Source organism: Lissotriton vulgaris, chromosome 3_2, assembly GCF_964263255.1.
Source record: "Lissotriton vulgaris chromosome 3_2, aLisVul1.2, whole genome shotgun sequence".
NCBI classification, from domain to species: Eukaryota; Metazoa; Chordata; class Amphibia; order Caudata; family Salamandridae; genus Lissotriton; species Lissotriton vulgaris.
Window position 1 is genome coordinate 313,510,981 of NC_141690.1, and position 12,035 is coordinate 313,523,015.

At 55.8% G+C, this 12,035-nt stretch overlaps 1 protein-coding gene across 1 annotated transcript; it reads left to right on the top strand.

Annotated features, from left to right (window-relative positions):
• The first annotated feature begins 1,099 nt into the window (after positions 1-1,099).
• On the top strand, positions 1,100-4,104 carry LRRTM1 (leucine rich repeat transmembrane neuronal 1). Its single transcript, XM_086964590.1, has one exon. It carries the CDS (start codon positions 2,303-2,305, stop codon positions 3,866-3,868), a length of 1,566 nt encoding a protein of 521 aa, XP_086820716.1. The 5' UTR covers positions 1,100-2,302; the 3' UTR covers positions 3,869-4,104.
• Positions 4,105-12,035: the final 7,931 nt, after the last annotated feature.

Below are 12,035 nucleotides of genomic sequence, written 5' to 3' on the forward strand. Positions count from 1 at the left end.
TCGCGACAGGGATGAGCCAAGCGTCCGTGGAATTGTTTCTAGCCAAATACCCACGTTTGAAAAAAGAAAGGGGTCGGTTTTCCTCTTCAGCCACTGAAACCAGCGGGGTCCATGATGCGCGCGACACAGGATCGATAGCGCGTGGCGGGCATGCCCGTTTAACAGTATTGATGATAACCGGGGAAGCAGGATGCTGGAATAAGTGGCAGGAAGAATAAACAAGTAGTGGGTGAATATAAAACGTGTATTTTTCTGTAACGCAAAACTCGCGTCTCTCAGCCATATGACTTTCTTTAAAGTAGAAAGAACAGACCAAAAAAACCTAGGCTGTTAAGAAAGCGCCATCGCATTTCGCATGCATTCATTCAAACCTAAATGTAACATAGAAGGAACGCTTGGGTCGAACCGCTCACATTTTGCAGGACCGCTCCGGCCATAAACGAAGAGCTACAGGTGTGACGTAGCACAGGTGCGCGCACCTGTAACACCACTGAACCTGATCATGAAACAGAATGTGTGGGATGAAAGTCAACTGCACGGTAAAACGACTCCGTAAAGCCAAACAACCGTGAATAAACATTATGATATGATCTAATAATAGTAATCTGCTCGCTTGGGAGAAAAGCAAGGCCACAGCCTGCTTGGAAGAACGTGGAAGGACAGGTATTAATCAGCAGCATGTCAAAATAAATGCAAATCTCCCCTGAAAACAACCAACTTCGATATAGCACATTGGCGACGAAGCCTTCTTTCTCTATCTCCTCGAGACGCGACGCGCGTGCTTCCTTGTCTCTACCGCGAACCGCCTCTAAATTCGGGATGAACAAGCCCAAACAGCGCCAAGAAATTGGTTGCCGCGTCCCCTTCCTCCCGCACCGTCTCGCTGCTGCTGCGGCGGATGTGTTTTTGAGCAGGCTGCAGCTTAAAGCATTTTCCATTCCATCAGCAGTGAACATATATTACTTCCCCTGATGGCTAAAAATGTTGGGATTTTTTTTTTCTTCCTCCCCCTTGCGCCACCCCTTCCCATCTGCGCGTGTCTGCGCGAGGCAGTGAGGGATGCTGAGGAGTTTTAGTGAGCACAGGGCGCCTCTGCAGGCTCCGGCAGCAGCACAGATTCCGCTGAGAGGAGGGCTCAGCCTCTCCCTCCCACCCCCCCATACTCCCCCTCAGCATCACCTAACGAGGCAGGCAGGCGACCGAGGCATGGGAAAGCCAGCCCACCCCAGCCGCCCGGGGACCGCGCTTGGAGGGACCGCTCCGGCAGGAGGACAAGGTTGCGCCGGTCGATGGTCCTCCGCGCTGGCACCAAACGTGAATCAGAGGGCGGCCGGGTCCTGGGGGAGCCATTAACTGAAGACGGTGGGTTCCCTGCCACCCAGGGAGCTGTGCTATTGACTGCAGAAAGAGAGAGAGGGGGTGGACAGTGTGAGAGACAGCGCGGGACGAGGCGAGCCACCTCCGGCGCCAGCTCCTGAAAATTGCGCATCTCGGATACGGCAGCGCTGTGGTTCTGGAGGGACAGGTGTCAACAGATCTGGGGGTCTGTCTGTGCCACCTAGGTGCCAGAGCTATTGACTTCAGGAGGCGCTAGCCGAGGCGGTCAGAGCGGGAGAAGGCGCAGAGACAGCCACCTCCACCGCGCGCCCTGGTGAAACTTGCGCGTCTTGGATTTAAAGCGCTGGCGGAGGTCTGCGGGTCTTGGAGAGACCCCCCACGCCCCCAGGGAGCCGGGCCAGTGACTGCAGAGGAGCTGGAGCGCCGGACCAGGGACAGAGGAAGGCAGGGCAGCCGGACTTGGGACACTTGCAGCCCCGGACACACTGCAGCGCCGCGGAGAGTCGACGGCTCCGGTTCTTCCAGGAGGCGCCCGGAGCTGCCCAGTCGGGCCCTCGCTGCCAAAGGGAAGGGACTGCTTTGCCAGCACAGAAGGGTCTTTTAAGCCCTGCATACAATTAGCTGCGTACAAAGGAGGCAGCTGAATGGAGCTTGTCACACTCTGGGAAAAAGGGTGGGTGAGACAATTTTTTATTTGAACTCTTTCCAAAAAGCAGGATTTGTTCATCTGTATTTGTTAGTAACATTGTGTTGCAGAATTTTTCCTGTGACAACACCTAACATGAACAAAGCAGGCGGTGCCATTTTTACCCCGTTTGTGTTGTGAACTTTCCATGCAGCGCGGCTCCCACACCCACCGGGACTGCGTGATTTTCTCACGAAATATGATGTAGGATTTTTTTTCCCCGCGGGAAAAAATAGACTAAATGGACATTCTCGAGCCAACGTGGAACTCTAGTCGCTAATGGATTTCCTCCTCCTGGGTCTCTGCTTAAACTGGTTGCTGAGGAAGCCCCCTGGCTGGATCCTGTGCACGCTGGGGGTCCTGCTGAAGCTCGCCCCCCTGGTGAGCGCCGGCTGCCCCCGGCTGTGCCGCTGCGACGGCAGGCTGCTCTACTGCGAGTCCCTGAACTTCACCGAGATGCCCCAGAACCTGTCCGGGGTCCTGGGCCTGTCCCTGCGCTACAACGGCCTGTCGGAGCTGCGCGACGGCCAGTTCACGGGGCTGGCGCAGCTCACCTGGCTTTACCTGGACCACAACCACATCAGCTCGGTGGAGGGCAGCGCCTTCCAGCGGCTGCGCAGGGTCAAGGAGCTGACCCTCAGCTCCAACCGGCTCACGCAGCTGCCCAACAGCACCTTCCGCACCATGCCCAACCTGCGTAGCGTGGACCTCTCCTACAACCTGCTGCAGGCCCTGGAGCCGGACCTGTTCCACGGCCTGCGCAAGCTCACCACCCTGCACCTGCGCTCCAACGCGCTGCAGTTCGTGCCCGTGCGCATCTTCCAGGACTGCCGCAGCCTCAAGTTCCTGGACTTGGGCTACAACCAGCTCAAGAGCCTGGCGCGCAACTCCTTCGCCGGCCTCTTCAAGCTGACCGAGCTGCACCTGGAGCACAACGACCTGGTGAAGGTGAACCTGGCGCACTTCCCGCGCCTGCTGTCCCTGCACTCGCTCTGCCTGCGCAGGAACAAGGCCGCCATCGTGGTCAACACGCTGGACTTCGTCTGGAGGCTGGAGAAGCTCGACCTCTCGGGCAACGAGATCGAGCACATCGAGCCGCACGTCTTCGAGGCCGTGCCTCACCTGGAGACGCTGCAGCTCGACTCCAACCGACTGAGCCACATCGACCCGAGGATCCTGGCCTCCTGGAAGTCGCTGAGCAGCATCAGCCTGTCGGGCAACGTCTGGGACTGCAGCCGCAACGTGTGCGCCCTGGCCTCCTGGCTCAGCCGCTTCCAGGGCCGCTCGGACAACAGCCTGCTGTGCGCCAGCCCCGAGTACGCGCAGGGCGAGGACGTGCTGGACGCCGTCTTCGCCTTCCACCTGTGCGAGGAGAACGCCGACCCGACCCGAGGGGACCTCCCGGCGGCTTCGCCCAACAAGACCTCCAGCTCCGGCCCCACCAACATCCTCGGCAGCAGCGACGTGCAGGACATGGAGGTGGAGAGGACCACGGGGGGCCTGGCGACGGCCACCCTGCCCGCCGAGCCCTCGGAGAACGCGGTGCAGATCCACAAGGTGGTGACGGGCACCATGGCGCTCATCTTCTCCTTCCTGATCGTGGTGCTGGTGCTCTACGTGTCCTGGAAGTGCTTCCCGGCCGGCCTGAGGCACCTCCGGCAGTGCTTCGTGACCCAGCGCCGGAAGCAGAAGCAGAAACAGACCATGCACCAGATGGCCACCATGTCGGCCCAGGAGTACTATGTGGACTACAAGCCCAACCACATCGAGGGCGCCCTGGTCATCATCAACGAGTACGGCTCGTGCACCTGCCACCAGCAGCCGGCCCGCGAGTGCGAGGTGTGATCCTGGGCCTCTGGGGGCAGCTCGGGCGCGCGCATCCGAAGGACAGAGGCCGCAGGCCTGGCTCCAGGATTCTGGGGGATTTGTTGCGCTTTCTGAGGGATTTTGAGGCATTTCATGGCGAAGTAAATGTGAGAACATTTTGTCTGGAAGACTTGGATATTTTAGCTTTATCGTGTCTTAAAAACTTGCTGGACAGTGACTCTTACAAAAAAAAAAGTGTCATATGATAAACCCACCCATCCATCCCCCCCACCCGTACCCCCCTTTGAAGATCTGTCAGTGTTCAGGAACACAAGGGTGGAGAGAGAGAGAAGGTACCACATTGTTTTTTGTAAACTTCATTGTTTAAAATAAAAAAAAAGGTATTTACAGAACGCGCAGAGTGTTGTACACTGAATATTCGAAGGCTGCACTGTTGGGCCTCCATTCCAGCGCCATGGTGTGAAGGGTGATACTGGTCCCACAGTGGACACGCGAAGAACATGAGCTGGTGGGGCGCGATGTTCGAAGGCTGCACTGTTGGGCTTCCATTCCAGCGCCATGGTGTGAAGGGTGATACTGGTCCCACAGTGGACACGCGAAGAACATTAGCTGGTGGGGCGTGATGTGGTATTAGAAGCTTTGCTGAATGATGCTCTTGTTCTGCGGTAGCTCAGCTGGTCAATGCACGTGCTTCAGGGGTCAGGAAGTGATCGGCGAGTAACTGGTTTGAATCCTGTGGGAGTAATCGAGCATTTCATGCTTGAGATCGATAGCAGTGCACGGTTGGAGTGGATAATTCAGCACCTCTTATTTGTAGCGCCATGAACCTGCAGCGAAATGCAAGACAGTGGCGCTGCAAATAACACAAGTTATGCTTTTTTTGTGACTGGGCCCTCGGAAATAAGGTTGCCATGGCTCGACTTCCCTTTCAAGGCCAAGCATTCAATGTTTCTCGGGTTCGTGTGTAAGTTTTATTTCCCTTACTAGGATAAAAGTGGACGTCCGTTGTGTCACTGTTACAGGCCAATCATAAAGCACGCGCCTACAACCAAATCACGTCTAGGCGCTTTAAGAAGACGTGTTATTATTCTGAATCCCTAAGGCAAAGATTTCATTGGCCTCAGATGGATGAGAAGCCTAGTCACCCAGAGAAATGGCTTTGATTCTGCAGCAGGTGCTTTAGCCTACTAAGCTGACTGATTTCTAGAGTTTTGTAGCGGTTATATCAATGCCTCGAGGTACCTCCCCTCCCCGCGCCCCCCACCCCCCACAAAAAAAATGTTTTTTTTAAAATTGGTGCAGAACGCTCCCAACTTCACATTCTGTAGGGCCTTGCTTTCATCTGCTTGGGTGTTGCTCCTCATTTCACATTCTGAAGGACCATCCTTTCATCCTTGGGTGTTGCTCCTCATTTCACATTCTGAAGGACCATCCTTTCATCCTTGGGTGTTGCTCCTCATTTCACACTCTGAAGGACCATCCTTTCATCCTTGGGTGTTGCTCCTCATTTCATATTCTGAAGGGCCATCCTTTCATCCTTTCATCCTTGAGTGTTGCTCCTCATTTCACATTCTGAAGAACCATCCTTTCATCCGTGTGGGGGTTGCTCCTCATTTCCCACTCTGAAGGACTATCCTTTCATCCTTGAGTGTGGCTCCTCATTTCACATTTTGAAGGACCATCCTTTTATCCGCGTGGGGTTACTCCTCATTTCACATTCTGAAGGACCATCCTTTCATCCTTGGGTGTTGCTCCTCATTTCACCTTCTGAAGGACCATCCTTTCATCTGCTTGGGTGTTGCTCCTCATTTCCCACTCTGAAGGACTATCCTTTCATCCTTGAGTGTGGCTCCTCATTTCACATTTTGAAGGACCATCCTTTTATCCGCGTGGGGTTACTCCTCATTTCCCACTCTGAAGGACTATCCTTTCATCCTTGAGTGTGGCTCCTCATTTCACATTTTGAAGGACCATCCTTTTATCCGCGTGGGGTTACTCCTCATTTCACATTCTGAAGGACCATCCTTTCATCCTTGGGTGTTGCTCCTCATTTCACCTTCTGAAGGACCATCCTTTCATCTGCTTGGGTGTTGCTCCTCATTTCCCACTCTGAAGGACTATCCTTTCATCCTTGAGTGTGGCTCCTCATTTCACATTTTGAAGGACCATCCTTTTATCCGCGTGGGGTTACTCCTCATTTCACATTCTGAAGGACCATCCTTTCATTCTTGGGTGTTGCTCCTCATTTCAACTTCTGAACGACCATCCTTTCATCTGCTTTGGTGTTGCTCCTGATTTCACATTCTGAAGGACCATCCTTTCATCCTTGGGTGTTGCTCCTCATTTCACGTTCTGAAGGACCATCCTTTCACCCGTGTTGGTGATGCTCCTGGTTTCACGTCCTGATAGCCATGCCAGGGCACACGCTCTGGGTGCCACAGGGCGCCATAGGGCAGTGACGCGGAGACCGCAGTCTCATTTCCAGCAGTGTTTCTGCAGTGAAATGGCAGGTGTCATTCTGCGGGCTCGCCAGGCAGGCCTGCTCGCACCCGAGACCCCCACCCTGCGGCCTACTTGTTTGCTGAAGCGTGACACGGTGCTGCGGGGAGCACCCCACTCCCCGCCAGTCATGTGGCACTGAGCAGTCACGAGAGACCCGCCACAGCCTCATCACAGGCAGTAGATGACACTGCCCCCCCCCCCCCCCCCCCCAACATACACACAGGTCGAGGGTTGAGAGTGAGACCAAGCAGGGAAGCGGCGGTGTGGGGTGGCAGCGGGCCTTTATGTAGGTGGTAAGGCCCCACTGAGCGCCACAGCTTCTGCCCCGTCTGCCCCTGCACGCTGTGGGGGCCTCCCCTCGGGTTTTACACATTGCACAGGAGTGCTCCAGGCACGTCTTTACCCGTGATGGAGGAAGAACAAGGGTCTTGACCCCCTGACCCCTGTCTGCGTTGCGATAGCCCCCACCCTCCTCCTGCCTCTACACACACTGTGGGCTGACACTGGACGTTGCAGACTCGCCACTCATCAGCCTCTACATATGTCCTGGAGTCCCCCTCTCCCCCAAATAAAACCCTTACATGTACTGTAGGAAGACTTCGGGCACTCTACGCCCCCGTCTGTGGGATGTGTTTTGTAGGGCTCCCCCCCCCTCACGCCTCTACATACATTCCGGGGTGACGTGTTCGTGGGGCGTTCGAGAGCTCTGCCCTCAACTCTTACACGTGCTGTAGAAATACATCCTCCAACCTCCCCTCAGCCAAAGGATGCGCTGCATGGCGGCTTTGGGCGCTACAACCGCTCCTTCAGCCCGGGTATGTGCTAGGGCCAAAGAGCGCGAGGGAGATGGTTATTGGACGAGCGCACAGGCCACTGCGGACCAATCAAAAACGACCCGCTCTGTAGAAGGACCCTTGGCACTTAAAAGCACTGCGCACTTTAGAGAGTCAGCCCCACTCCCCAAGATGGACATGCTGCAGCGTTCTGTTCTAAAAGAGCCCCCCCGAATAAAAAAAAAAGAACTGTATGACACCACCCCCCCCCCCCCAAAAAAAAACCTAAATTGACATTCTGTAGCAGGAAGACCCTCCCCACTTTCCCACGCCCAACTAAATGATCCAGCTGCTGTGGGAGTGCGGGCCCCTCCCCCTCCGCAAGATGGATACTTTGCCTTAGGATGGGCATGGCTACTTAAGAGACTCCTTCCCCTCGCCCCCCCACACACACACCTCTTTCTACTGCTGCTGAAGCCCAGTGAACACTTTAGGGAGCCCCACACTCCAAGACACATAATGTACTAGTCACAGTGGAACTTCACGGAGACCCCTCCTCGTCACGCCGGAGCTGCTGTTGAGGGTGGCAACGGGCACTGCAGAGTGTTTAAAGGGTCGGCGGTAGTGCTTTAAATGGGCCGGTACGGAGTACCTACACTTTTTTATTATGAGGGGGTGGGGGGGGGGAGTACTGGCACTTCTCAAGAGAAATGCTATACTTTTAATAGGGGAGTGCCGGCACTTCCCAGAAACAAGCAGGTACTCTGGTACAGAGTACCCGCACTTCTATTTTTTCCATTTCAAGCACTGGTCGGCGGCCTTAGGTGGGGAGGGGCGCTGGGCCTTGTAAATACCCCTAGGTACCCTGCTGCTGTAGGGAGTACCTGGGCAGCTCAGACAGACACCCTACCTAAGATGGACCCTCTGCTGCTGGAAGACCCCAGGCGTTGTGCAGCCACCTCCCCAGGACGGCTCTGCTGCAAGGGGTGAAGGGGGGGGGGGGGCAGGGTCCCCTTAGGGAGGCCTGCTGCCCTCAGTGATATTGACCACTTCAGGGAACGCCCGCCCCCATAAACGTGAACTCGCAGTGCTTGTGGTGGAGCACAGGGGGCGCTTTATAGCGCTCTCTCCAGCTCAAGATGGGCACACTCGCTCTCTGCCAGGGCTCGCTGTTGCGGATAGGGACCGTGGGGGCCACAGGCCCACTCCCCACCAGGCGGACCTGCTGCTGCTGTTGGAAGGAGACTCTGGCAGAAGGCCGAGAAGCCCAGTTATAAAATGTCCCCCTCTTGGGCTTCCGCTTGTCTGTCACCACTTCCGGTCCTTGCTGTCCATCACCGCGTGCGCATTTTTAGCAGGCGGCCGGAGCTTCTGAAGTACACGAACTATATCAGGGGGGCAGCAGCTGTGATCTGACTCATATACCCGGCCCAGAGGCGCAACTAGAGCCACATTTCGTGGGGGGGTGTGGGGGCTAAGAAAAAATGTGTGGTTGGGGCTGAAACTTTAAGCAATATGCAGAGTGGAGCTGCAGGGGCTCTTGGAAGGTGTGAAACAACAACAAAGCCTCATTAACAAGCACATGGTATTTTAAAGACCTGTGAAGTGCTCGGGTGCGGCTGTGTGTGTGTGCCCGTGTTGCCACACGGGGGGGGGGGGGGGGGGGTTGAAGCCCTTTGATTCCAATGGATGTTGCGCGCCTGCACCCCCCCCCCTATAAATATCCTGGCCGCCCACATATACCCCCTGCGGATGGATCCACCCCTGACCCCCTCCTGAACAGCCCGAGGGCTGTGCTCACAGACACGTGTGTGGCATGCGCCCCTCCTGTACACCTGTAGCCCCGGGGATCGGTCATAAATTATTCTGTCGGATAATCCACATATGGGGTGGTGGGGGGAGAATGCATCCCTGAGAACTCGGACGAGCCCCTCGTCTGACAAATGTGTCTGGCAGGTGGTCCTGTGCGGGGAGGATGCGGTCGTGACTGCGGTTTTATATAGCGCGAACTCCACCCTAAGGTATTATAGCGCTTTACATGATCACCATTTACCCTACACAAGGCACATACATTTTTTTAGGCACGGGGAGATTAAGTGATTTGCCCTGAATCACGGGACTTTGCGCGCAGGGCGAGACTCGCACCTGCAGCGTTCCCGACCACCAAAGTCGGCAGCACTGGCCATTAGGCCACATTCTACCCCCCCCCCCACCCCCAAGGGGTGGAATGAACGCCCAGATCGTTAAACAGCGCCCCTTTGAAGGCCGCCCTGCTCATCCCTCCCCTGCCATATGGCCCGTGTGTTCATTACGCACAAGCAGCGCACTGACCCCCGGGCGCCGCGCGCCGCCTTCATTGAAGAAATAAGCCGGTTCGGAGACAGATATAAACCGATGCAGCGGGGGCGGGGTGCTCAGGGGCGGGGGCGGCTGGGGGGGGGGCACTTCAGCATTGACTCATTTGAATGATGCTTTACCCTCATCCGTTTCTCATTTCAGATTGAATTCTAGCAATATTTCGCAGGGGTGGGTGGATCTTGGGGAGGGGGGGGGGGGGTGGGGTCTCTGGAGAGAATGAGGTGCATAATATGGGGGCGCATCGATCATTCGTAATCCTGCACTGCTCTCTGCATAGATTTCCGCCTGCGGGTGGGCATGTTGCCCCCCGGCCCCCCTCCCTGCCTTGTAGCAGACGTGCCTCCAGACACTAAGTGGCCCGTGCGGCCGGCAGGTGCGGTGTTGTGGGGCACGGCCAGTGAACACCGATGCAATGCCTCCGGTGTGGTCTGTGGACGCGGTACAGCGCCTACCGTTGTGTGCTTCGAGCACGGTCTGGATGTCCAATTGCGATCGGCTGCAGTTGGGGGGGGGGGCTGTTTGACGTGTGTGCGCGTGGGTGTCTAACTGGGCTTGGGTGGTCTGTATGCGTCGATGTGCTTGGCCGGCGTGGAGTGGGTGCCAGAGGTCTATAAGTGTTGGCGTCTGTGTGTGGACTGGAGGTGTGTATTTGTGAGGGGGTGTATACATATAGTCGCATGCAGGTATACCTGCGCGGGCTGATTGCGTGTCTATACTCTCCCTGTGTGCCTCGATGTGCTTGGCCGGTGTTAAGAGTGGGCGCGCGAGAGGTCTGTAAGTGTAGGCGTCTGTGTGTGGAGGTGTGTATTTGCTTGGGGACGTATGCATGCAGGCGTCATTGTATGCAGGTGTGACTGCGCAGGGTTTCTGTGCATGTGTGTGTTGGTTTGTGTGGCAGGAGTTGGCAAGTGCCTGCTGTTTTGGTATGTGCCTGTTTCAGACTGTGTACCGTGTCTAGTTCGTCAGCATCACATTAAAGCACGTCTGACGTGCGTGCCTGGCGGGTTTGTATTTGTTGTCTATTTGCCGCGTCCGTGCGCGCGCAGCTCTGTTGAACTCATGTGCACTATGGAGGCTCGCATGTAACATGTGGCGGTGTCTGTGAATTGTGGGAGGGCAGCCCGAGTGATTGGTCTGACCATGCGTCTCTGTGGCGCTATATGTAGCGCCCCAGAGTGTGAAGGCGCGCTTGATGTGTGTGCAGTGTGTGCTCGAGTGGGATACGGGCTACTGTTCAGGTCTCCCCGGGTGGTGGTCTCAACCCTGCGTGTTGGTACATGTGAGTGCGTGCGTGTATCCGGATGTCTGACGTCGGTGGAGTTCAGGTAGCAGAGTAGTGTATATGTCTGCGTAATTGCGCGTTACATACGCGCGCACTGCTGGACGTACAACGTGCTGAGTGTCGTAGGTACACAATGTACTAGGGGACATATTATCAAGAACAGGCGATACAATTATCGCCGCTTTAGCGGCAGTTTCCTGCCTGCCTCTAAAGCGGTGATAATTGTATCGCCTGTTCTTGATAATATGCCCCTAGGCTTGCACACAGCTGCAGGGCTCCGTATAATGTTCTCCACAGTCCTGTCCCCCCCCCCCCCCCACACCCCCACTGCTGTTCACACGCACCAGGGGTGATCCAATCGAGGTGTCGTTCTCAGTGACTGGTAGAACCGTGGCCCACCTGCTCGCGGCAACACAAGGCGCTAAATGCCGCGGTGGGAGCCGGGAATATTATGCCCGGAGTGGTAATCGAGGTAGAACCCGTCTAGTACTTTAAATGGGTTCTAATCAATTGAACCTTCTTGCGTTTTTTAATGGCCCCAGTTACCCCCGCAGCTTGTGAAAGTCAGGCCGATGAATACCTCCGTCCGTGTGTGCGTCCGTGAGGGACGCAGTAGCTGGGCCGCGCTCCCCCGCTCACCAGGGTTGACGTGCATCAGACCGTCCGCTGGGGCGAACACCGGCGCTGTGGAGTTTCTATGCAGCTCCTAAGGGGAGCAAGGCACGTGCCTGCCAGCTGTGTCAGCACAGCAGGCGCCCCGGAGATGGAAGGAACCGGTGGGGCTGGGGCAGGAAGCGGACTGTTTTGTAGAGGAATATTTCAGCATTTGGGGTCCCCAATACTGTACTTTAGTGCTATAATCGAATGGCAGGTCTTTTTCTTTTGCCCGGCGGGTTTCTCTGCGCCTTCAGAGCTTACTGGCGATCTGCCAGTATGGATGTGTTGAGAAGAGATAAGAAAGGCAATTCGCTTCACGAGGCTAGCTCCCAGAAGCAGCCGATCGCGTCACGGGGAGCATTTTTATCGAAGAAGGGACAGTTCGAAGTGAACGCAGTGCAGATTACAAAAACTAGAATGTCGTGTGGTATAGACGACGAGATCCTATAGTTTTAATTGGTAAGGCGCCTCAACCTAAATGTCTAACGTTTCCACGCGCTACAAAAACAGATGATACAACAGCTGTAAATGTAAATGCCACTCAATTTTCCGATCTATGCATGGGGGGAAGCTGCCCGGAATGTGACTCGTCACCTGTAGAGGAGGAATTCCT